Genomic DNA, 23,519 nt, shown 5'->3' on the forward strand with positions numbered 1-23,519 from the left:
TTTTTTTTTCTTTTTTTTTTGATTTGACAATTTATTTCGTTATCAATTTTTTGATTTGTCGAATTTTTTTTTGTAAAAAAAAAAATTTTTTCTATTTATACCCAAAAGTACATTGGTGTGTATAATAGCCACGCCTGGCATGTGAGAATATGAAATGTTGGCCAAATGTTGCATGTTGGACAAAAACAAAAAAAAACAAAATCAGGTTACGTGTATCATCACCATTCGGTTTGATTAAATCAAGAAAATTTGAAGAAATGTGGGTACAAATAAAATACTAATATTTGAAAAGTTGAATTTATTCAATTTTTTATTGTAAAACAGGGAACAACAAGTGCAACAAGGTGAACAAAAACTATCGAAAAATGCATTGAAAAAAGCTAAAAAAGAAGCAGAAAAAGCAGCGAAAAAAGCTGAAGCAGCACAGAAACGTGCCGAAACACAACAACAATCGGAAGCTAGTGTTGAAGATTATTCTAAAGATAATTATGGCATATCGCCGATGATTCGATCGACTGAAAGAAATGTGGACCGAATATTTGTCAATGTCAATAAGATTGATGAATCGTTGGCCGATCAAACCATTTGGATTCGTGGCCGTCTTCATACTAGTCGTGCTGTTGGTAAACAATGTTTTTTCGTTCTTCGTCAACGTCAATCCACTTTACAGTGTTTATTAGCGGTTGGCGAACATGTTAGCAAACAGATGGTTAAATTTGTCACATCAATCACAAAAGAATCTATAATCGATGTGCAAGGTTTAATCAAAATATCGCCAACAAAAATCGAAAGCTGTACACAGCAAATGGTCGAATGTTCGGTGCAAGAAATTTTTGTTATAAGTGCTGCTGAACCAATGTTACCATTGTTGATAGATGATGCTGCACGTCCTGAACATGAAGTTGGTGATGGATTATCCACCGTGAATCAAGATGTTCGTCTTGATAATCGTATATTGGATCTTCGTACTTCAACTAATCAGGCCATATTTAAACTTGAAGCAGGTGTTGTTCATGTTTATCGTCGATCATTGGAACGACGTGGATTCGTTGAAATTCATACACCGAAAATTATACCGGCTGCTAGTGAAGGTGGTGCCAATGTATTCGAAGTGAGTTATTTCAAAGGTTCAGCTTATCTGGCACAATCACCACAATTCTACAAACAAATGGCTATTGCTGCCGATTTTGATCGTGTATTCACCATTGGTTCGGTATTTCGTGCCGAAGATTCCAATACACATCGTCATCTGTGTGAATTTATTGGTTTGGATTTTGAAATGGCTTTCAATTATCATTATCATGAAGTATTGGATGTGATTGGTGAATTATTTGTCGAACTATTCAAAGGATTACAACAGGAATATGCTGATGAGATTAAAACAATCGATCGACAATTTCCTTGTGAACCGTTTAGATTTTTGGAACCATCACTTCGAATTAATTTCTCTGAAGGTGTACAACTTTTACGTGACAATGGTGTTGAAATGGGTGATGAAGAAGATTTAAGTACAGCAAATGAAAAATTATTGGGCAAAATCATTAGACAAAAATATGATACCGATTTCTATATTTTGGATAAATTTCCATTGGCTGTTCGACCATTCTATACAATGCCTGATCCAGATAATCCGGTAAAAAAACATTTATCATTGACCATTTTTATTGATGATTTCATTTCTGATTTTTTTTCTTTGTTTTCATCGAATATATATATTAGAAATATTCAAATTCTTATGATTTATTTATGCGTGGCGAAGAAATCATGTCTGGTGCACAACGTGTTCATGATCCAGAATTTCTAATTGAACGTATTAAACATCTTGGAATCGGTAATGATTATTATTCTTATTTCTTATAAAAAAATCATTAATATTTTCAATTTCCATCCCATTCACATGTAAATTAGATCCAAACAAAATGAAATCATACATTGATTCATTCCGTTATGGAGCGCCACCACATGCTGGTGGTGGAATCGGTTTGGAACGTGTTACAATGTTGTTTCTTGGTTTGAACAACATTCGTAAAACATCGCTATTTCCGCGTGATCCTAAACGTGTTTCGCCTTGAATACATTTGTATTGGTAATGATGATCAATTTTTTTTTTGTTCATCAAGTTTGAAAAAAAAATTAATCATTGATTGATAAAAAAATAAATAAATAAAAAAAATTGATAAATTGAGCAAATCAATTGAAGTATATAGTAGTATAGTAGATTTATTTCATTTTCATTTTGTTGAAAATATTTTAATTGATTGAAATGGCAAAATTGTACATTTTTTCTTTGTCATCATCATTTTTATTCATCATCATCATCATCATCATTAATCAATGTTTATTATTGTCCACTGCATTTGAATGTCAATCAATATCAATGAATCAAGATCAAAATGACAATGATGATGATGATGATGATCGATCATCATTATTGAATCGTATGCCACATTGTAAATCATTTTGTCCAAATATTCATTTCAATGGTCATTGCCATTGTACAGTACTATCGTCAATGTTATCAACAAAACAAGATGATCAAAGTATTGATATACGAATCGAATGTCGTCATACAAATGCTAGTATTTTGATGACTGATATCGAAAATTTGGCGTCATGTAATTCGACAATTAATTTATTAGAATTATCGGTAAAAGATTCGAATCTTACACATCTTTATAATTTGCCCAGTGGTTTGTATAATGTACAGAAAATGTTTCTCGATAATACCGGTATCGATTTGGAAACAATTCGTGAAAGTCAAGAATTGTTGAAATCATTACGAGTATTGCGAATAAGTAATGAAAATTTTACTGAAATTCAACGAAATCTATTCAACGGGATGGAAGAATTGAAAGAATTATCGTTGAATAAACTTGGCATGGCATATATCAATATCGAAGCATTTGTTTCATTACAGGATTCATTGACATTGTTGGAATTACGATCGAATAAAATTCGTACCGTGCCAACGGCTGTACAAAGTTTGTCGCATTTAGAATGTTTAGATCTTAGCGGTAATGATATTAAATCCGTTACTGATGGTAATACAGGAATATTCAGTTCAGGATTAAGACGATTAAAAAGATTAGGAATCAATAGTAAGCCAAGTGATGCATATTTTTTTTTTTCCATTTCATGGTCCATTTTTTTTCGATTCTAGCTATGAATTGTTCATGTGAATTTGGTAAAAGTAAATTTGCCACATGGCTACGTACACATGGTATCAAAGGTGTTCAATGTGCAATGCCTGAACGTTTTCTAGATAAAGATGTATCGAATACAGCGATTGAAGAATTTTGTGAACCATGGCCAAATTCTAATGTTCGAATTGAATCAAATTGTCCGATGATCATCATCATTATTATTATTTTTATTACATTACAGCAGTTGTTGTTGTTGTTGTTGTTGTTTGGCTAATAAAATCAAAATTCAATTTGCTATAAAAAGCCAATTTTGTTTGGTTTATTATGATTAAAAAATAATTTATTTTTGATTATATTCCACTGGAAATTATGGTCATTGTTAAAGTGAAACAGCCAAAAGTGATCATGTTCGATATATCGGGCACTGTTGCACGAGAATCATTTGTTGAAAAAATTTTACAACCATATTTTAAGATTGCCTATCAGGTTTATATGGATAATGCATGGAATAAACAAGAATGGCAAGACTGTCTACGACAATTGTCCATTGTGGCTGAACGTGATATGAAAGCACCGAAAATTGAATTGACCAAAGAAAAATCGGATATAATCAAAGAGGCAACAAAATATATTGAATATTGTTTGGAAAATAATCATGAACCAAAAGCATTTGTTATGTTTAGATTTTTAGTATGGTTTGATGGTTATGAACGGAATAAAATTAAAACGCCCGTTTATTCAGATGTGGCAGTCACAATGAAACGATGGAAAATGGATCAAAATATCAGACTTTATGTGTTGTCTAATGGTTGGAAAGAGGCTAGTAAAAAATTCATGTCCGATACATCACATGGTGATTTGAATGCCATTATTGATGGTCATTTTGATAATTCACTTGGTTCATTGGAAAATGTTGAAACATATATTAAAGTGGCTAATTTGATACAGGAAAAACCTGGTGGTGATCAAATATTATTTCTAACAAAATCACCACAAGAAGGTAAAGCAGCACAAAATGCCGGTTTCAATGTAATATTAGTATTGACACGAACACATGCCGTTGATGAAGCAATGGAAATTTGTCAAGATATACCGATTGCAAGATCATTTACCGATATTGAATTTATTTAATTAATGTAATAATTCCATACAACAACCTCAACAACAACAACCAAAAAAATAAAATACATTCATGTCATTGAATTGAATTGAATGTAACAAATTCGAATGTCGATCGAATGTGATATGATGATGATGATAATGAGATGAACAGATGAGAAAACAAAAAATTAATAAACTATTTCAACACACTATTGATCGAAAAAGAAAAAAATGCCCAATAATCATCTTATTGATTTGATTAGACATATATATTGATTTATTTTTGTCTGGCCATCCGGTTATATCCGGTGAAAAATCAAAGAAAAAAAAAATTCGAATTTGTTTCTTTCATCCACACCACCCACGCGGTTCCAAATGATTTATGATCCACACCACACACACACACATTGGTCCAATGAATTGTGTATTCAGAAAATGATTTATCATTTATATATATATAGAAAGAATGATGTTGGAGAGATACACCAATAACCTTTCAATGAGAATGTTTGACTTTTTTTTTTTTACTTCAAAATAGCATCGAAAAAAAAATTCGAATGAAAAGTGGGGTGTACACTCATCATCATATATAGTATGTGTGTAATTAATTAATTAATTAATTAACTATAGTAGATGTTGTCGTCATTTTTAAATAAGATGTGTGTGAAAATGAAAAAAAAACAAAATCTGAAAAAATATACACGGTATACAACAACGAAATGAATTACATTTTGCTTGTCTCTCTTCTATTCAAACACAATGATCTGTTAATCTATTATCATCATCATTGATTGATGAATAAGTGTGTATTGTAAACTTTGTTTCGTATGATGTGTGTGTATGTGCGACAATCAATAAAAAAACAAACAAACAAAAATGTTTTTCTTTTTTTTTTTTTTTTTTTTTTTTTTTGACGACAAGTTTTAATGGCAAAAAGTCATTGTTATTGAAAAAAATGGAAAGAAATGACAATGTGTAATGTATATATGGTGTGGGTATAGAAACAATGTGAACACACACAGCAATGATTTCATCGATAACAACAGCCGAAATGATGATGATCTATATGTTTGTACGATGAACAACTAACTAATATGTGTATGAAATGGATCCCAAATGGATTTCAAGTGGTCCAAGTATGTATAATTTTTTTTTATAGTGAAAATCTTGAAACGCCGGCACCCTTTTCAATGTGTTTTTATAGCAGCCGGCCATTTGTAACAAAGAATTCCAAGAATGATGATAATAACAACAACAACAACAACGACAACAACAACAACAACAAAAACAAGATTACAAAACACGATACAAACTTTGACAATAAAAAAAAAATTCTTTTCATTAGAATTTTATAGAACAAGAATATAAAACAAACGATACGACAATAATAAAAATTCTTGTCTTTTGTCATGTTGTTCTGTGAAAATTCTTTGTAAAGAAAAAATAAATAAATAAATAAAACAAGAATTTGATTCTCGACAAGCAAAACAATATAATAAATAATTCGGCTGTTGTTCAGGCGGCATAACTTTTTGATTCTTTCGATTCTTTTAGTTTCGAACTTTCAAAAAACACTCACCAATGAATCTTTCGAATCAAATCAACGAAACAAAAAGATGAATTTCGGAAAGTTTTTGTTTTTTGTTTTTTTGGTTTTTTTTCAATTCATTTTTTGTTGTTATTTGTTGACTAACAATATATTTTTTTATTATTCATTCATTACAGATCGATATTGATTGTTTAGTTATTGATTTATTGGAATCAATCTATCATCATCATAATTCTATACTAACGATCGGTTTTGATTTCATCATTGGAATGGATAAATTCTATTCGCGTTCGATTTGCCTGATAATCATATGGAATCTTCTTTAGGGAATTTTGTTTGAACTGTGATTGAAAATTTAAAAAAAAAAAAAATTCGATTCCTTCACCTTTTTTTTCTGTGAATTTCTTTCTCCTCACCAACCAAACAACCAACCAACCAACCAACGAAAAAAAAACCGTAGTGACATCCATTTTAATGTTTGCTTGTTGTTTTCATCATATATCCGTGTTGTCAACATGATGAAGATCAAACTTTTGTATATATGGCGATAAACGATAACATAGTAGTAACATTAACCAATGAAAAACATATATGGTTTCATTTTGTTTCGTTTATTATCTGTATGAATGTGGATCAAGTGAAGCGAAAACAACTATAACAACAACAACAACAGAAATCCCACAAACAATAATCAATGAATGGCAAAAGACCAAATGGCAAAACGAGAGAGAGAGAGAGAAAGCTTGGAGCCCAACAACAACAACAACAAAACCATTCGGTCTTCATAGGATCATCATCATCAATTCTAGCCACTATTATTATTCTTGGTAAACATTTGCTTTTTGTTGTTGTTGTTGTTTTGTTTGAAAAATTTTCATGTCAAGAATCGAATCCAAAATATATTCTGGAGCATGTTCCGATATATGTCTGAAATGCAAACATTTTCTCTGGTTTCAAACACAACATACACACACACACACACACTATAGACTTTTAGTAAATGGACAAACACAACCCACAGAAAAAGTTTTTTTTTGTGCACTGAAAAATCTAAAACAGCAAACGAAAAAAAAATGATAAAATTGCCCAGATTGTAAATTCAGTATGTTTTTTTTTAAAAAAAAGACAGACATATGCATTCAGTTATTCAATTATTTATTCAGAATACAGAATATTCTTTGATATAGAAAAAAAAGTCAAGATATATCTAAAGTAAAAGAAATTTTCTGTTCTTTTCTTTTCTTTTCTTTTTTTTATTATGGAAACATAAAAATGTGTCATCGCCTCCTATCATTTTGTTTCATATAGGAATAGAATCATGAAGAAATGGAAAAAAGGAACTCTCTCTGTGTGTGTGTGTGTGAGTGAGAGATTATTCTCAAAGATAGATTGACCGAACAAGACAAACAACACACACAGAATGTGTGTATGTGTATGTCATCGACCAATCTAGAATATATTGCCATTTACATTTAATGTGAAAAAAAAATAAAATTCACTTTTCAAATCTTTTTCTTGGTGTCTTGATTCGATTCATATCTACTACTACTACTACTACTATTATTCACTGCATTCATTCATTCATTCATAAGAATAGTAAAAAAAAAAAATTCTTCATTCATTTTGTTTGCATTTATATATATATGCTATGAACACGAACAGATTACACACAGAATACAGAATACAGATCATATATGAATACACAAATTTGAATGGCCAAGAAAAAAAAACCATGCCATTCGAATTTTTTTTTCTTTTTTTTTTGGCAACAATTATGTAGACATTTATTCATATTCATATACAGTGAAGAATTTGCGATTCTTCAAGATGTGATTTTAAAAATGAAATGAAAAAAAAAACTAAAAGTTCAATCAATGACGATAATCAAATTGTAAAAAAAAAATTATATTTATAAATGAAAATCTAATGATAATCATCATCAATAATACCGGATATATGTGTGTAATAATAATATAGTTATAAATGCACTGAGTAAAAAAAAATTGAATCGAAAAAAAAATCGATCCAGAAAAAAAACCAACACACACACACACAGAGAGAGAGAGTGAAAGAATGATTACAAATTATATAGAATTATTATTATAACCAAACCACCAGTCAAATAACAACAACAGAAGATGAAGAGCCATTTTTGTTGTTGTTGTTGTTTAGCTATTCGTTGGTAGTAAACCAACGCCAACAACAACGACAAAAAAAAAATGTAGACCAGACCAAAGAATACCATCACTGATGAAAACAGATACCATCACATTGAGTTTGTGTGGAATATCGTTTTCATCTATCTATAGTATCTAGTAGTATGTAGTGTGTATGAAAATGGTTTGTTGTTCCTAGTGTTTTATATTCACTATATTCGATCCGGAATTCAGTATCAGTGGATCTCACACACACACACAAAGAACACCCGGACACACAAATACGATTTGCCTGTTTTTTTTCCTTATTTATTAATAGTTATAGTAAGTAAGTCTGATTCAATGAGTTCTAATGGTTCATCTATATTCATCATCATCATCATCATATTATTATTATTATTGTTTCTAGTTTTCTAGTTGTTTTTGTTATTCTTGTTAGGCATTTTTTTTTTGTTTCATCACTAGTTTATTTGGTTGATATAAGGATTATTTATTCTTGTTTTATTTTCTGGAATCGGATTCTTTTTTTCTCTTTTTTTTGGTGGAATATACACTACTATAGTGCCCGTTTGCATGTGGGTTTGTGTGGGTGTGGGTGTGTGTATGTATCGAATAACAGAACATTAGACACAACAAAACAATAGAATTTCGTTTAAAATCGATTGTTTTTTATTCAATATAATTGAAAATAGCTAATCATTATCATCATCATCATCATAATCATCATCAGAATAAAATTGTCCACAATTCTTCATGGTCATCATCAAGATCTATTTATAATATCAATCAAAAAATGAATGGATAATCGTAATCATTCGTGTATAGCAGCAATGACATCGATAAACATAATCATGTGTGTGTGTTAGTGCTTTGAAATGATAAAACTCAAACAAACAAACAAACAAAAAACAACAACGAAAAAAAGTTGCTCAAATCACATTGTTGATCTCATCCGGTTGTCAATAAATATAATAAATATAAATAATATATTCGAATTCAAAATTGTCAATAAATAATTTGTTCAACAATTTCAAGCCTTCACAAGTCATGAATTTCTTTGAATGAATTTTGATTTTTTAAATAACGAATCAAAATTTAATCAAATCGACTCACAAAGTCTGTGTGTGTGTGTGTGTGTGTGCGCTTTTGTGTGTTTGTTCAATAATGATGAAGAGTTGTTTTTCATTCATTCAAAATGATAATATCGATGATGATGATGATGATGATACAGTCTATAGACGAAATTCATTTTATTTTCAATCCAATAACAACGATAATAATGAATATGAAGACAGAAAAAAGATTTTCGATGAGAAAAAAACGAAGAAAAAAATGTATAACAATAATATCATCTATCATATGTCATCATCATGGTTTCTATTATTATGGTTATTGATGATGATGAAAAATGGTCTAAAAACATTGAACATACAGTCATCATCATCATCATCATCATCATCAATCAATTTAATATTAATATTCATAATAATGCAATCTATTATACTATCATCAACATCATTATTTAAATGTCATTTCTATTGTGATGCTTTTTCCATACAACAACAATCAAAGACAATGAATAAATTATCAATATTGAACAATAATAATACACTGCCATCATCATCATCATCATCAATAAGTTACAACAATGACAATCAATCGACAATAATTGAACAATTATTATTATTTCGTCATAAACGTGATGGTAAGTTACGATTATCATCGATTATCGATTATCGATCGATCCTATGTGTTTTTTTTTCATATTTTCATTCATGGAGAAACAGAAGAACCGGCACCAATATATGGTAAAGGAATTGCATTCTGGCTAGGTGAACATTGTGAAAATACCTGTAATCGTATATTATTCCATGTTTGGTGTAATAGTACCACACATCGTTGTGAATGTCTACAAGAATATCCTGTTAATGTTGAAAATAAATATTGTCTTAAAGGTTAGGCCTAATTACAATTAATTGCAAATTAATCTAATTAATCTAATTTCAATTGATTAGCTCTACAAATAAATGATCGCTGTGAATATAGTGAAGCGTGTCGTTATTTGAATCCCAATTCTGAATGTAATGAACAAGGATTCTGTAAATGTTTAAAAGGATATTTTGTCAAATATGATGATGAAAAAGAAAGTCGAATTTGTATGGCTTGTGAGTATTCCATTGAATGATGCAAAATGAAAACACAAAAAAAAATTAATAATTTTTCAATCAATCAATCAAACATTTATAGATGATTCACAATTTTTCATCCGTATTGGTTCAACAACATTCGATTTTATCAATAAAATCGAATTCATCACATTATTCAGCCTTATCATAAGCTTCATATTGATTTTGATTCTATCCATGATGGTCATTAAATTGATGAAAAAGTAAGCATTACTTTTGTATTGAATATTTGTTTACCAAGTTTTACTATTGTTGGTTCTTAAAAAAAAACAGGAATAAAAAACTAGCCAAAAATGATCAACCATCTTTTTGTGATATGATACCACCACCACCTCCAGTTATAATGAATGCCCAACCTGATCGTTATAATAATCAACATTCACATCATCATCATCATCATCATCATCATCCATTTCATCATCATCAAACATCATCATTACAATCAACACCATCGCGTAGTCCATTTCATCAGGACTATAGCCTACAGGAAAAGACACCAATATCATCATATAATATACCACCATTACCATCTAATCTCAATGGTTATTATAATGCACTATTCTTTTGTTATAATTTCTTTTAATAAATTTTATCCACTGTGTAGATTTTCGTCGCCAATCATTATCATCGTTGAGATCACAAAGTTCATTAAAAAGTCTTTCATCATTTCGAAGTCAACATTCGTATCGAGTGAATAATAATAATAATAACAATAATCATTCGAATCAACATCAACAACATCCAATGTCATCGTATCATCGTACTATTCACTGCCAACAACAATCAAAACTTAGACCACCATCACATCAAACTTCGTATCATGATCTACGATATACAAGGCAACCATTAATGGCATCCGGTTCATCACCATTGGACAGTCAAACTGATCAAAGTGGTTTTCAATTGTCCAATCATTTGCCAACAAATCCAATCACATCAACCAATACTATTGATCGATCACGTATCAAATGTGCTAATCATCGTTGTGGTACTGGATCTAAAGTTCGAAGTGTAAGTTTTAAATTCATTATTATTGTAAACAATAATGAAAAAAATTTACTATCATTATTTGATTAAAAACAGGAAGTTTGTCTTGTTCACAATATGCCCGAAATGCTTCAACAGCAACAACAACAAAACTGAATGATGATCAATACAATCTCTAATTGCTTGTTTCATTTTGTGCCTAATTAACACATGTTATTTATTAATCTATAATAATAATAAGCAATTTTAATTCTTACATTCATCCAATCAACAAACAACAAATATTCTGGTGTTTTTAAAAAATTCACAATCACACATCATTTCATATACAGACAGACTAAAAAAAAATCAAAAAAAAAGAACAAATTTTTTTTTCTTTCACTTTCTCAAATTCTTTATATAGATTGTCGTTTCTATTAGTTGATCAATACAATTTTATTTTAATCAATCAATCAATTGATAATTGATAATCAAATAATCATTGACAAAAAAAAAATAATGATGATTGTTTTTTATTTATTTATTAATAAAAAAAAAACACACACACACATACAATTCAATCTTCAAAATTTCTTAAATATTTTCAAGACCAGGTCTTGTCTGATGATATGGTTCATCATAAAGTTGCATCATATCAGTTTCGCTAATACATTTCCATCCATTTGAATTTAATCGTATACACTCGTACAATGCCACCAGATCCACAATCACGATGTGTAGCTTGAAAAATGGAACGACGTCCCAAATCATAAGCTTCATCATCATTCATATCATGTCGATAGAATGTATCTAAAACACCATATGCAATAGTGGATCCGGAACCAACACTGAATAATTTGCCCGGTTGACGATTACCATCATTATCGACGTAAAAGATTTGTGGACCACGAACCTTGTCCCAGCCGCAAATCATTACACCCAAAGAAAGGCCCATTCTATAAAATGAATTGTATTTAAAATGACAATATAATTACACAATAATCATGTTATATAATTACCCTTTGTAACTGTACAAAATATTAGCCAATATTTTCGATGCAGCAGCAACTGAAATACGTTCCTTGTTACGTAATTCGAATAATCGACATTCTTTGGATAGAACACGTTGCCAATACATACAATCGGCAGCACCACCGGCCATTGTACCAAGAAGAAAATCATTGATTTTAATAATTTTCTTACATTCTTGAGTGGATATGTATTGACCACCGGTAGCCCGTGAATCGGCACATACAACCACACCACCTTTGTACACAAATGCCAATGTTGTTGTACCTTTGTTAAATTTCAAAGCAATTTTTCTAGCCGAATCTGAATATAGATTCATTGGATCTCGTGGTATGGACAGACAAATTTGATGATGATCTTCATCGATAACTTTTTCATAATTAGGCAATTGTAAACGTTTTCGATCAATACTAAATCGTTCGTTTGGATGTAATCCTAAATATGCTTCAAGAGCCATTTTTTTTTGTTGAAGACAATTAAAAGTTACAAATTAATATTCGCTTTATACAAAATACAAAATCAATTTAAATCTCACAAACTGCTGGGATGACTGAGCTAAAAAAATTTTTCTTTATTCTGAGACATTCATAGAATACGTGACACTCGATGCATGCGCTCGTAATATTTTTGGTGTTCAATTTTTCATTTTTATTTTTATTTTGGTGCGTTATGTTTTTTTTTAATTTGAACAAGCAATTATCATTATGACATTTCTTTATATTCTGATTAATTAATGGTCTTACTAATGAGCTCTCTCTCTTTCTCCTTGAAATGACAGTTACATTCGAATCAAAATGTTTATTGAAAAATTCCATATATTATCGTTGATTTATATTGTGATTCATATAAATGGAATTGTCACCACCGAATTATCACCAAATCTTGATTTGACAAAAATTCGTTATCTATTCCAGAATGAAACCAATCTATTATCATCAAATCCAAAATGTAAAGAAGAATTACCGTCATTATGTGGTCATGATGAAAAGATCCTCAATAATAATGTTGAAATAATGAATTGTATTTTCGAACGTTCGGATGCTGAACAAAAATTATCCGAATCATGTCAACATGAAATATGGTCATTCAAGATGGCCGTAACCAAATTAGATCATTTCACCGATATAACAAAAACTGTATGTAAATCTTTGCTAAAACAAAATCACGATTGTCTGGAAGCAGCGAATGAAGATGCACTAAGTCCTGGTGCTAATATTTTGTCCTGTTTAATCGATCGAATTCAACCGGAAACAGAAGATCAATGTAAACTATATCTACAGCAAATGGAATTGATTATATTCAGTGATTATCGTTTGATCAATAAATTTACAAAAGCCTGTGAAGATAAAATACATGATTTGAAATGTGGTCGATTGGATTGGGATTCCAGTACTCATAGCCAGACAAATACGATACAATGTCTGCAAAAACATATTGATCAATTGCCTGAAAAATGTCAGAATGAAATCCTAAGAATATCCGAACTTCAGAGTAATGATTTTCATCTGGATAAACCATTGTATTTTGCCTGTCGTGAAGATCGTGAACGATTTTGCAAAACAATCGAATCAGGTAATGGTCGTGTTTACAAATGTCTAATGGCTAATGTTGATGAGCCAGATCTGAGTGAAGAATGCAAAGATAAACTCATTCAACGTGAACAATTGATTGCTCGTGATTATAAAGTTAGTAAAAGTTTAGTTCAAGCCTGTCGTCATGACATTCGAATTCATCAATGTCGAGACAATGTCAAAGGTCGTAAAGAAGTTCGTTTGTCACAAATTTTACTGTGTTTAGAAAATGTCCATTCAAAAGGCTTGCCTTTATTGGCCGAATGTCAGGCCGAAATGTTATTGCATAGAAGATTTTTATTTGAAAATTATAAACTAACACCAGATCTGGTTGAAGCATGTCAAAATGATATACAAGAATTCTGTTCAAATGTAGAATTTGGAGCAAAAATTCTTCATTGTTTAATGAAATATGCAAAAGCTAAACGACGTCGAGGTGATGCTCATGTTCGAAGGAAAATATCTTCAAATTGTCAACGTGAAGTTGAACAATTATTGAAAGAAGTTAACATTGCCGAAGACTGGCGTGTTGATCCAGTGCTTCAAGAAACATGTCAATCTACTGTCGATAATTTATGTAAACATATTCGACCTGGAAACGGCAGAATACTGAGCTGTTTAGCCGAACACATTGATTCACCAGAAATGGCTGAAGAATGTCGTGAATCATTGAATCAGATGCAATATTTTGTGGTTCGTAATTTTGAACTGGATTCAGAAATTTATGAAGCTTGCCATACGGATGCAGTAAAATATTGTCATGCTCATCAAAATTGGCATGAAGATGTGAGTGGAATGGATCCTGAACGTGGACCTACCGTAATGGCCTGTTTATATCGTTATGTTTATCAGATGGACACTACCAACAAAGACAATCAACCAATACTACTTCGAAAACAATGTGTTCATCATATTAAACGTGTAATGAAACAACGAGCATCATCAGTCGAATTATTGCCATTCATTGAAGTACCTTGTATGCAAGATTTAGCCAAATATTGTAGTTCAGTACAAGTTTTTGGTAAAGGCTATGAAATGTCATGTTTACAGGAAAACTATCAACAACTTGAATCACATTGTCGTAATGCAATTGGTAATTTTACAATAGCTCAAAGTTCAAATTTTGAACTTAATTATCCACTATTCAAATCCTGTCTGAGTATTGTGAAACAATTTTGTTCTTCGGAATATGAAAATGAAAATAATAATTTCGTTAATGATGATGACCATCATCTTTCTGTCATGCATTCGACGTCAAATCAAAATGAAGTGATTCAATGTTTGATTCAACATAAAAATCATCATCAGGTTAAATCCAATCAACAATGTCGTATGGCCATCGAACATTTTCAATTGATCAACAGTAAAGATTTTCGATTTGATCCAAAATTCAAACAAGCATGTAAAAATGATATTGAAAATAATTGTAATAATTTGCGAACAAAATACGATATAATCAATTGTCTTAGTTGGTTGGTATATAATGATTCTAATAATAACGATGGTCAAGTTGACGATAGTAAACGAGTATCGAATCAATGTCGACAGATGTTACGTGAAGAATTATTGCAACTGAATGAAGATATTGGCCTTGATCCTGGTTTGATGGATGCTTGTCGCCATGATCGTGAAGAATTTTGTGCACACATTGAAGCCGGTGAATCTCATGTATTGGAATGTCTAAAATCGAATATTATTCGATTGAAACGTGCTTGTCAACGTCGTCTTTTCCGTAAACAATATATCGAACAGGTCGATAATTCAGTTGATTATTCATTGCTTTCAATGTGTAAAATTGCTATTGATAAATATTGCATCTTATCGGATCTACATGATGTCCTTTATTGTCTTCGTGATCATCGTAACGATCCGGGCATTGGTCATAATTGTCGTTCATTAGTTTTAAAACGTTTAGCACAACAAAATCGAGATTATCGATTGAATCCAAGACTGAAATCAAGTTGTAAAATGGAAATCAACAAATATTGTTCCACTATTATAATGAAAAGCAAACCAGATGAATTGTTGGATGGAAAAGTGATCGCCTGTTTGAAGCAACAATATCTTCATAATACTTTGTCACAGAGTTGTGAAATTGAAATCATCAACATTATACGCGAAGTATCGATGAATATTGAATTGGATCCTCTTCTTTATCGAACTTGTCAACGTGAAATTCATCGAAAATGTGCCGATGAATCGGACATTCATGAATGTTTGAAGAATCGATTTTTGGCCAAACAAATTGAAGATATGGCATGCAAACATGAGATTGCTCGACTAATCAAAGAAACTGAAGCGGACATTGAATCGGATCCGCATTTATTTCAGGTTTGTTTGGCCGATTTAAAAACATTTTGTTCGGATGTGATACCTGGCCGTGGCCATCAGTTGAATTGTTTGGCCATCATTCATCGTAATTCACCACATCGTCTTAGTCCTGAATGTGATACATTATTACAGAAACGAATACAATTATTCGAATATGCTAGTGAAGAATATCCTATTGCTGATTCAGTTGTACAAGTGTTCCATATGGTGGCATCATCGCCCATACATAATTATCTTTATTTATTTCTATTAACAATCATTCTTTTCATATTTTTATTCGGACTATTCTGTGGCCGAATCTATCAGGCCGTACCTACTAGTGATAAAATCAAATAATAATAATAGTTTTCCATTACATTTATTATCTACTCTACATCTATATATGTTCTATTGTAATTGAATGTATCTTGTAAATAAGATGAACTCATTTCCAAAATTTATTTTTTTTCATTACAAATCACAATATTTTGGTTTCTCACGACAAAGACCACGAAGCAATTCATGTGCCTCTTGTACACCATTCTTTGCTGCAAATCGTAACAATTGTCGAACTTCACCTATATAAAAGTTACTCAAATTAAACAATTTTTTTCTTTCGATTTTCATCATCAAATTGTTTATTCTTATACCTTGTTTAACATCGGTACGATATCCACTTAGATGACCAACAGCCAGATTATATGCCGAATGTGGATGGCCATGATCAGCAGATTTACGAAACCAATGAAACGCTTCTGCATGTGAACGATTACGGATCAATTTATGTCCCAGCACATGTTGAGCATGATGATCATCAACATGATGTGCATAGAATCGTGTTAAATAATAATGAAAATGTTCAAACCAAAAATATGTGTAAAAACAAAAAATAATTGTGGCCATTATCAATGACATTTGAATGATTATTGATCGCCAACTTTCCGATTGTTTTCGATTACCAATCGAATTGAACATCCACATTTGTTTTCCAATTGTCCACGATTCATCACGTTCATCCAATGGTAACAAAAATGTTGATTGTTGTTGATTATCATCGGATGATGATGCTATTGATATTGAAGATTTTCTTCGTCTTAAACGACGTGGCATTTTTGACAGAAACAGAACAAAAAAAAAACTAATCACATTCATACAATAGCAATCGAACAAGTAAAGAGAATTTTTTATTATTATTATGTGTGTGTGTACATTTATGATTTGTTTGGTATATAAAAAAATATTGTTTTATTAATGAATTTTTTTTTTTAATAGCCAACAACAAAAAATCTCATCATTATCAATTATTCATTCATTCATTTGAATTATGTATATGACAATCATTTTAGCAAATTAATTGAGAAACCAGTAAAAAAAAACGATTTAATAAGTTGTATTCCATATGATTTTACTTTTACAAAATTATTATTTTTTAAAGATCAGTTGTACAACCATTGTTTGTTGATGGTGGTGCTGTTGCTGCTGCTGCTGTTGTTGTTGGTGGTGGTGATGAAGGCGAACAAGATACCATTGGATTTCCAGGCGATGATGGACTTTGTGATTGATTTTGTGATAAAGATAGTAAAGAATGATGAAATGATGATGGTGATCGACCATCAGTTGAATTCATTTCGTTCGATGTTATGGGTGAACTAAGATTTATTCCGCTAGTAGAATTGTTTGTTGTTTTCTGGATCAATGATGTTGATGTATTATTAGACAGTGGTTGCTGCTGCTGTTGTTGTTGTTGTTGTTGGGATTGTGTATAATTCTGTTGACGAATGGTGATCATTCCATTACGAGCACAAGCGGTTCGCAGAATTAAACTGGTCGCTTTCATTTGCCAATCGCGACCTTTTTCAATTACAGTTTCGAATGTTGATAATCGTAGATCTGTATCTTTGGCATAAAGTATTTTGTTGTGCGAATCTATTCGAGCCTGTATCATTCCTTCCAAAATTAGACGCATCAATTCATCTTCTAATGCAGTGACGCTAGTATTGAATGCCGATGCCATTCGATTCAAATTAGCCGATAAATATGGTGTAAAATATTGAATCAATGCACGACTTCGAATTAGATTGTACAATTGTTTCACATGCGGTGCCAGATAAATGTCAAGCAAAAAAGCATCTTTCAATTCGTCCAACAATTTCAAACAATCTGGATATTTTGATTCCAAAAATCTACTGATAGCTTCACGTAGTTGTGGTTCAAGTTCAAGAAATATACGAAAATCTGAATTATGTAAAACTTTTTTACGAAGTTCATCACGATCAAAACTAGCCAAAGCACAAAGACCACCATAGATGGCAACATTATTCGGTGAAAGTATATCATTCAATAATTTAAGATCATCAATATGTGCTTTCACAAATCGTTCAGCAGCTTGTTTATAATTTGTATTCACCAAATTTAATAGGCCAGCAATACAATTGATTTTCGATTTGTTTGTTTGATTTGAGCTGAATTCACCTGTTTCCGCTTTCTGTATATGTGAGCCAACATGAGTCCAATTTTGGAGATAAATATTCAATTTGATGACATTTAAAAAGATTGTGAATAGATGATGATCGCCCATACAATAATCACGTGAACGTGTATAGTATTTTAATGCATTGGTTAGATCACCACAAAGCAAATGATGAGAGCCAAGATCATCATGACCACGACGAATGCTTTCTTTAATCGAATTTGTTTTATAATTCTTAAGATCGGTTTCCAATTTCTCAAATATGATTTGCGATAATTTTGTTTGTTTTTCAATCCATCCATTATCTAATGGCTCGACATTAGCTTGTTCGCTTGGTTGACCGTTTTGAGCTGCAACCAATTTGCCATGAATCTTTAGATACATTGATACATTAAATGTATGAGCTTTCACATATTTCATTGCTTGTTCAAGTGCATCAATTTGTAATGGTGGACAATGGTCAGCGATATACATCAAACGAATCAATTTTGAATGGCCCGAATATTGACTTGCATATGTTTCCACTTCGAATGGTGATGAATCGATTATATGAAAATTATTGTCCGAATTCGATAGATCACTTGCTTCATCAACGTCGACATCAACATCGATGGATGCATCCAATTGCATTGGTTCAATGTGATTCGGAAAAGACATTATCATACGATTTTTAAAGATTATTTAGCCAGATAGAATAAATGGTTGTGAAAAAGTGTCGATTAATTTTTAGAATTTACATAAATAACAAAATGACAATGACAACAATGCATAACAATGCGGTAACATCATTTATGAACGGTGTATTGTATTTTTATCTTTGAAAATTATCTTTGATGGATAGATAAATTTTATTTTATAGAAAATTAAAATTTTAATAAGTCAATTTTGTTTTATATTAATCCAAAAATTTAAATTCGAACAACATTGCAATTTCAACGAAATGTTGTTCACGTGAATCACATGATTATATATGCGGTAACAATGTTTTTTTTCGAACCACTACACCAGTGATTCTCAACCTTTTTTTTTGTTGCGGCACACTTTTAACGATTTCAAAATTTGGCGGCACATTGCATCACGGAATCAATGGTCAATCTAAAATTTGGCGGCACAATTTCAGAATTTTGTGTCACACAAAAGCGCCGCGGCACAGTGGTTGAGAATTACTGCACTACACCATTGAGTATTTTTTTTTTTCGCACATGCGCATATTTTCACTACTACATTTCGTCATCATCCATGATTTGTGTGTGTTTTTTTTGTGTTTATTTCATATGATAACTTTATTGTATTTTCCAGAATTTTGATCATCAATTTTCATCAAAATGAACTTTTTATTTTTAAAATTTGGATCTAATCAAACGACATAGCCACCGGATATTATGTAGATTTTAATAAAATCAAACTTTTTTTTTATTAATGACAAAAATAAATGAATTTATATAAACAATAAATATAAGAAAACAAACTTAAAACATACAACACTTCATACAAACAAAAGACACCATGTCATGGTGTTAAATTCATAGTTCATTCAACATATTATGCAAAAAGCATTCACGTTGTTACAACAATGTGAATTTACACAAACTTGGATTAAACATTGGATCGATTGTCATGTTCAGTCGCAATATTGAACCACAAAGTGGTTTGTTTAATGGCACGCGTTTATTTGTAAATAGACGCAGCATTGAAGCTCGAATGTGGATCAATTAATGGTGAAGCACGATTTCCATGGTTTAGATGTCTATTAATAATATTTATATCACCAACCAAATGGTTGGTTGACTGGCCATTTCCACCACCAGTAGCAACAGCTGTCATCATTGAGGTAGGCGAATTATTGTTGCTTGGAATCAATAATGGAGAAGAATTGTTTGATGATGTTGATAAAAGTGATTTACCCATTGAATGATGAACATTGCTACCAGTATGATGAACCAACTGTGGCTGTGAGGCTGATGTCGATGTCGAAGCAATGCCAAAATGTAATTCGATTTCAGCCAATTCTCGTAGCTTTTCGCTATTTGTTGATAAACTGCTTTTCGTATGTTGTTGCTGCTGTAATCGGCTATTACAAATTTTTTTATGCTGCACAAATGAATGAAGATATGAGAAATGTTGTTTACATTTGCCACATTCAAAAAGATCATTTTCATCATCAACATGATCGCCCAATGAATATATCACTGTAATTTAACCCTTTGCACTCGGATGTCCCCGTAGAGGGGACATTGTAAGTTATAAAATAGAACTCGGATTTTTCTGTCCGAGTGCTAAGGGTTAAATCATATAACAATGATTAGTGAAAACTACTGAAATTTCGTTTATTTCAACTAACCTTGATGTTGGGTTTGAATTTGTAGCATGCAAGAGACGAGAAATAACTTGACACGTTCAGTGGTGAAAATCAACTAACTTTTATTATTATATTTCACAAGCTTAAATAAAGAATTATCAAAGCCCTTCATAAACAATGTTACAAAATAGAGGACACGCCTACAAATTGATGGCACTGAAGCCGTAGATGGTTCAACTAATGATCTGAATTGTACTTCTGAACCGGTGGATGCCGATCTTTGCAAATGATGATGATGATGATGGTTATGATGAAGATTTTGTTGATGATGATGAACTTGATGTGATGATTGAGCGGATTCTGTTGCTTGTATTATTTGTTGCTGTTGTTGTTGTCGTGTTTCATGTTGAATAATATGCTGTTGTAATTGATGATCACCTTATGGGTTCATCGCATGAAGACACTCAACATTGAATCGTCGACCGCTGTGGCTTTCTGCAATATCGTAAATGCTCCATTTTCTTTATTTTAAATGAAAAAAGTTATCAGGTATTTTAGGTATAATCAGGTTAAATAACCGAAATAACTTACCAAACGATGAGTAGATAATAAATCATGAAAACAAAAACACAGAACAAATCATTCCAATAAATGCAGTCTTCAAGCAAGATTTCATCATCAAATACACGCTCACACAGGCACACAAAATGAAAATCACGTGTGACACATGTATTATCACAATAATCAATTCGAAAAATTCGAATTCGAACTCTTTCTATGTTCTATTGAATGACTGCACCATCTATTGCAGGGGTGGCCAAAGTGCGCCCCCTGTTCAATAGAGCTCTGTGGGAAATGTGGCTCGCGAGCCGCAGATTGGCCACCCCTGATCTATTGGATTCAAAAGCTGCGGCAACGTGTGCTGAGCTAGAACAATAAAAAAAAGCTTTGTCAAAGCTACATACCACAGAATGCGTTTCTTTGGAAACGACTTCTACTTCTGAGCTGGACGAACTGTTCAGCGGCATTCAAAAGTTTTCCCGCATGCTCAGACACACACACTGAGTAGCTTATACTAAATAGTTATGTTTGTACTGAAAATAACTAAGAATGTCCAGCTCGGCTTCCCCGCATCAAATGCCAAGTTAATACACAGTACCAGTACACAGTGCAAGCACTTGGCGAGTGTAAAACTCGCAGTTACTCACAAACGTTAGCCTCATAGAAGAGTAGAAGAAGTAGAAGATATAGATAAAAGTATTTTCAAGTTCAATTGGAATTTCATTCAATATAAATTTCATAAATTTTTTTTCATCTGACAATTGTATACAATTGAATTGTTTTAAATCATGCCGATTTTAAACCTTGGAGATGATGATGGACCAAAATTTGTTGGCATCAAATTCTGTCAAGAATGTAACAACATGCTGTATCCGAAAGAGGATAAGGATTCTCGTGTTTTACTTTATGCCTGTCGTAATTGCGATTTTAAACAAATGGCCGAAAATAGTTGTGTATACGTGAATCGTATTATGCACGAAATTGAGTAAGAAATTTCGATTAAAAAATTCAATTTCATATGCTTCTATTGATGATTTTTTTTCCTTAACTAGTGAATTGAGCCGAATCGTTCCCGATGTTATACACGATCCAACATTACCACGAACCAAAGAACATCCATGTCCAAGTTGTGGCCATAAAGAAGCAGTATTTTTTCAAGGACAATCACGCAGAGCTGAAGATGATATGCGATTATATTATGTTTGTACTGAACCTAAATGTACACATAAATGGACTGAATAATGTTTGAATTACCAAAATGATGCAAAAATCCTCAATTTTATTTGTTAAAAAAAAATCTAGACAATGAAAATTTTTACCACAAATTTGTATTATTTTATCATATAGCTCAATATTGCCTGTATGGATATTGTTGTTGTGACTGATTGTAATTAAATCCAGGAGCAGGTGCTGATTGATTCATTGAAGCGATCGGAACTGAATTCATATTCATGAATCCAACCGGTTGTGTTGCATTATTTGCTATTGTAGATGGAGGCTGAACTAAATTCGATTCGGTAACAGTGCCATATGGACTAGGCATAGAAGTTGTCGATGATGGTGGGTAACCTGTATTGTCATTTGACGGGATGACTTGGTTCGATTGAACACCAACTGGTTGTGATGTATAGGTTAATGGATTATATTGATTCATGGGTTGGGAAGGATAGTTATAATTTTGTGGCATTGCTGGCTGTTGAATTGATGACCCGTATGCATTTGAAGTGTTTCCATAGGATGGATATTGTTGCGGTTGTTGATAAGCCGGTGCCATCGAAGCATTATTATTATAATTTCCATATGAATTGACAGCTCCTTGAGGATAATTCGGATAAGTTGGCTGATTTACGGCTGGCTGGACCGGCTGTGGATATCTATAACGTTTACTAGTTGGTGCTGTATTAGCGGCCTGATTTATTTGTTCAACAGAAAACATTGGTGGATCATTCCATGATTTATCCTGACGTCTTTGGTCTATCAAAACAAAAAAACATTTAATAGATGTATATCAATCAATACTTATTACCATTATAATCCATAATGATTGTCAAATTTTTAAACAAACAAACAAATCGAAATCAAAACAGGAAGAAATAATAACAAATGATGAAATCGAACGTACTCGATATATGATGAAAATAAAGATATTATATTCAACTTTGATTGATTGATATTTAT

The 23,519-nt window shown here is 31.6% G+C and overlaps 11 protein-coding genes across 14 annotated transcripts; 6 read left to right on the forward strand and 5 right to left on the reverse strand.

Moving 5' to 3' along the window:
- The first annotated feature begins 102 nt into the window (after positions 1 to 102).
- AspRS (aspartyl-tRNA synthetase) lies at positions 103 to 2,190 on the forward strand. Its single transcript, XM_047053722.2, has 4 exons — positions 103 to 259; positions 325 to 1,633; positions 1,720 to 1,831; positions 1,909 to 2,190. Exons 1-4 carry the CDS (start codon positions 150 to 152, stop codon positions 2,070 to 2,072), a joined length of 1,695 nt encoding a protein of 564 aa, XP_046909678.2. The 5' UTR covers positions 103 to 149; the 3' UTR covers positions 2,073 to 2,190.
- A 38-nt stretch (positions 2,191 to 2,228) lies between these two features.
- On the forward strand, positions 2,229 to 3,560 carry LOC124500658 (uncharacterized). 2 transcript variants are annotated; one of them, XM_075734433.1, is made up of 3 exons: positions 2,229 to 2,981; positions 3,051 to 3,098; positions 3,161 to 3,560. In XM_075734433.1, exons 1-3 carry the CDS (start codon positions 2,264 to 2,266, stop codon positions 3,415 to 3,417), a joined length of 1,023 nt encoding a protein of 340 aa, XP_075590548.1. In that variant the 5' UTR covers positions 2,229 to 2,263; the 3' UTR covers positions 3,418 to 3,560. The 2 variants fall into 2 exon arrangements, with proteins under 2 accessions (XP_075590548.1, XP_046920710.2); XM_047064754.2 differs by having other exon boundaries at positions 2,229 to 3,098.
- LOC124500600 (enolase-phosphatase E1-like) lies at positions 3,410 to 4,438 on the forward strand. Its single transcript, XM_047064690.2, has one exon. The coding sequence runs from the start codon at positions 3,513 to 3,515 to the stop codon at positions 4,272 to 4,274; it is 762 nt and encodes a 253-aa protein (XP_046920646.1). The 5' UTR covers positions 3,410 to 3,512; the 3' UTR covers positions 4,275 to 4,438.
- Positions 4,439 to 8,298: 3,860 nt separating this feature from the next.
- On the forward strand, positions 8,299 to 11,682 carry LOC124491218 (uncharacterized). Of its 2 annotated transcripts, none has more exons than XM_075734573.1 (7): positions 8,299 to 9,654; positions 9,731 to 9,904; positions 9,965 to 10,114; positions 10,197 to 10,338; positions 10,409 to 10,677; positions 10,740 to 11,146; positions 11,219 to 11,383. In XM_075734573.1, exons 1-7 carry the CDS (start codon positions 9,114 to 9,116, stop codon positions 11,276 to 11,278), a joined length of 1,743 nt encoding a protein of 580 aa, XP_075590688.1. In that variant the 5' UTR covers positions 8,299 to 9,113; the 3' UTR covers positions 11,279 to 11,383. The 2 variants fall into 2 exon arrangements, with proteins under 2 accessions (XP_075590688.1, XP_075590689.1); XM_075734574.1 differs by having other exon boundaries at positions 8,301 to 9,654; positions 9,737 to 9,904; positions 11,219 to 11,682.
- On the reverse strand, positions 11,539 to 12,685 carry LOC124491085 (proteasome subunit beta type-5). Its single transcript, XM_047053695.2, is given in 3 exon segments — positions 11,539 to 11,803; positions 11,805 to 12,057; positions 12,121 to 12,685. Coding segments are annotated over 3 exon segments (828 nt in total). The 5' UTR covers positions 12,588 to 12,685; the 3' UTR covers positions 11,539 to 11,695.
- A 48-nt stretch (positions 12,686 to 12,733) lies between these two features.
- Glg1 (Golgi apparatus protein 1) lies at positions 12,734 to 17,402 on the forward strand. Its single transcript, XM_047053693.2, has 2 exons — positions 12,734 to 12,792; positions 12,909 to 17,402. The coding sequence occupies exons 1-2, from the start codon at positions 12,737 to 12,739 to the stop codon at positions 16,366 to 16,368; spliced, it is 3,516 nt and encodes a 1,171-aa protein (XP_046909649.2). The 5' UTR covers positions 12,734 to 12,736; the 3' UTR covers positions 16,369 to 17,402.
- On the reverse strand, positions 12,908 to 17,163 carry LOC124491086 (uncharacterized). The gene is made up of 2 exons (XM_047053696.2): positions 16,662 to 17,163; positions 12,908 to 16,589 (listed from the first exon to the last, which is right to left on the reverse strand). Exons 1-2 carry the CDS (start codon positions 17,161 to 17,163, stop codon positions 16,483 to 16,485), a joined length of 609 nt encoding a protein of 202 aa, XP_046909652.2. The 3' UTR covers positions 12,908 to 16,482.
- Positions 17,187 to 19,656, reverse strand: LOC124491084 (COP9 signalosome complex subunit 1). The gene has a single exon (XM_047053694.2). It carries the CDS (start codon positions 19,142 to 19,144, stop codon positions 17,441 to 17,443), a length of 1,704 nt encoding a protein of 567 aa, XP_046909650.2. The 5' UTR covers positions 19,145 to 19,656; the 3' UTR covers positions 17,187 to 17,440.
- A 204-nt stretch (positions 19,657 to 19,860) lies between these two features.
- Positions 19,861 to 21,664, reverse strand: LOC124500649 (uncharacterized). 2 transcript variants are annotated; one of them, XR_012832453.1, is made up of 3 exons: positions 21,372 to 21,664; positions 20,823 to 21,301; positions 19,861 to 20,757 (listed from the first exon to the last, which is right to left on the reverse strand). XR_012832453.1 is itself a non-coding variant. In XM_047064744.2 (3 exons), the coding sequence occupies exons 2-3, from the start codon at positions 20,848 to 20,850 to the stop codon at positions 20,150 to 20,152; spliced, it is 549 nt and encodes a 182-aa protein (XP_046920700.1). In that variant the 5' UTR covers positions 20,851 to 21,301; positions 21,372 to 21,664; the 3' UTR covers positions 19,861 to 20,149. The 2 variants fall into 2 exon arrangements, 1 of the variants encoding a protein (XP_046920700.1); XM_047064744.2 differs by having other exon boundaries at positions 19,861 to 20,670.
- A 318-nt stretch (positions 21,665 to 21,982) lies between these two features.
- On the forward strand, positions 21,983 to 22,768 carry Polr2I (RNA polymerase II subunit RpII15). Its single transcript, XM_047064746.2, has 2 exons — positions 21,983 to 22,326; positions 22,394 to 22,768. The coding sequence occupies exons 1-2, from the start codon at positions 22,130 to 22,132 to the stop codon at positions 22,581 to 22,583; spliced, it is 387 nt and encodes a 128-aa protein (XP_046920702.1). The 5' UTR covers positions 21,983 to 22,129; the 3' UTR covers positions 22,584 to 22,768.
- Positions 22,601 to 23,507, reverse strand: LOC124500648 (uncharacterized). The gene is made up of 2 exons (XM_047064743.2): positions 23,368 to 23,507; positions 22,601 to 23,315 (listed from the first exon to the last, which is right to left on the reverse strand). Exons 1-2 carry the CDS (start codon positions 23,378 to 23,380, stop codon positions 22,690 to 22,692), a joined length of 639 nt encoding a protein of 212 aa, XP_046920699.1. The 5' UTR covers positions 23,381 to 23,507; the 3' UTR covers positions 22,601 to 22,689.
- Positions 23,508 to 23,519: the final 12 nt, after the last annotated feature.

This window comes from Dermatophagoides farinae, chromosome 10 (genome assembly GCF_024713945.1).
Source record: "Dermatophagoides farinae isolate YC_2012a chromosome 10, ASM2471394v1, whole genome shotgun sequence".
Classification (NCBI taxonomy): Eukaryota; Metazoa; Arthropoda; class Arachnida; order Sarcoptiformes; family Pyroglyphidae; genus Dermatophagoides; species Dermatophagoides farinae.

Bases quoted from the DNA above. Each gene is read 5' to 3' on its own strand.
- Polr2I (XM_047064746.2), top strand. From the start codon at position 22,130: ATGCCGATTTTAAACCTTGGAGATGATGATGGACCAAAATTTGTTGGC. The intron at 22,327-22,393 runs GTAAGAAATTTC...TTCCTTAACTAG, and splicing joins CGTATTATGCACGAAATTGA to TGAATTGAGCCGAATCGTTC.
- LOC124491086 (XM_047053696.2), bottom strand. From the start codon at position 17,163: ATGAATGTGATTAGTTTTTTTTTTGTTCTGTTTCTGTCAAAAATGCCA. The intron at 16,590-16,661 runs GTATAAGAATAA...ACTTTTATATAG, and splicing joins TCGTACCGATGTTAAACAAG to GTGAAGTTCGACAATTGTTA.
- LOC124500649 (XM_047064744.2), bottom strand. From the start codon at position 20,850: ATGCTACAAATTCAAACCCAACATCAAG. The intron at 20,671-20,822 runs GTTAGTTGAAAT...GTTAAATTACAG, and splicing joins AATTCAAACCCAACATCAAG to TGATATATTCATTGGGCGAT.
- AspRS (XM_047053722.2), top strand. From the start codon at position 150: ATGAAATGTTGGCCAAATGTTGCATGTTGGACAAAAACAAAAAAAAAC. The intron at 260-324 runs GTGGGTACAAAT...ATTGTAAAACAG, and splicing joins TCAAGAAAATTTGAAGAAAT to GGAACAACAAGTGCAACAAG. The intron at 1,634-1,719 runs GTAAAAAAACAT...TATATATATTAG, and splicing joins TGCCTGATCCAGATAATCCG to AAATATTCAAATTCTTATGA.
- LOC124500658 (XM_047064754.2), top strand. From the start codon at position 2,264: ATGGCAAAATTGTACATTTTTTCTTTGTCATCATCATTTTTATTCATC. The intron at 3,099-3,160 runs GTAAGCCAAGTG...TTTCGATTCTAG, and splicing joins AAAAAGATTAGGAATCAATA to CTATGAATTGTTCATGTGAA.
- LOC124500600 (XM_047064690.2), top strand. From the start codon at position 3,513: ATGGTCATTGTTAAAGTGAAACAGCCAAAAGTGATCATGTTCGATATA.
- LOC124491218 (XM_075734573.1), top strand. From the start codon at position 9,114: ATGATGAAGAGTTGTTTTTCATTCATTCAAAATGATAATATCGATGAT. The intron at 9,905-9,964 runs GTTAGGCCTAAT...TCAATTGATTAG, and splicing joins AAATAAATATTGTCTTAAAG to CTCTACAAATAAATGATCGC. The intron at 11,147-11,218 runs GTAAGTTTTAAA...GATTAAAAACAG, and splicing joins CTGGATCTAAAGTTCGAAGT to GAAGTTTGTCTTGTTCACAA.
- LOC124491084 (XM_047053694.2), bottom strand. From the start codon at position 19,144: ATGATAATGTCTTTTCCGAATCACATTGAACCAATGCAATTGGATGCA.
- Glg1 (XM_047053693.2), top strand. From the start codon at position 12,737: ATGCATGCGCTCGTAATATTTTTGGTGTTCAATTTTTCATTTTTATTT. The intron at 12,793-12,908 runs GTGCGTTATGTT...TTGAAATGACAG, and splicing joins TCATTTTTATTTTTATTTTG to TTACATTCGAATCAAAATGT.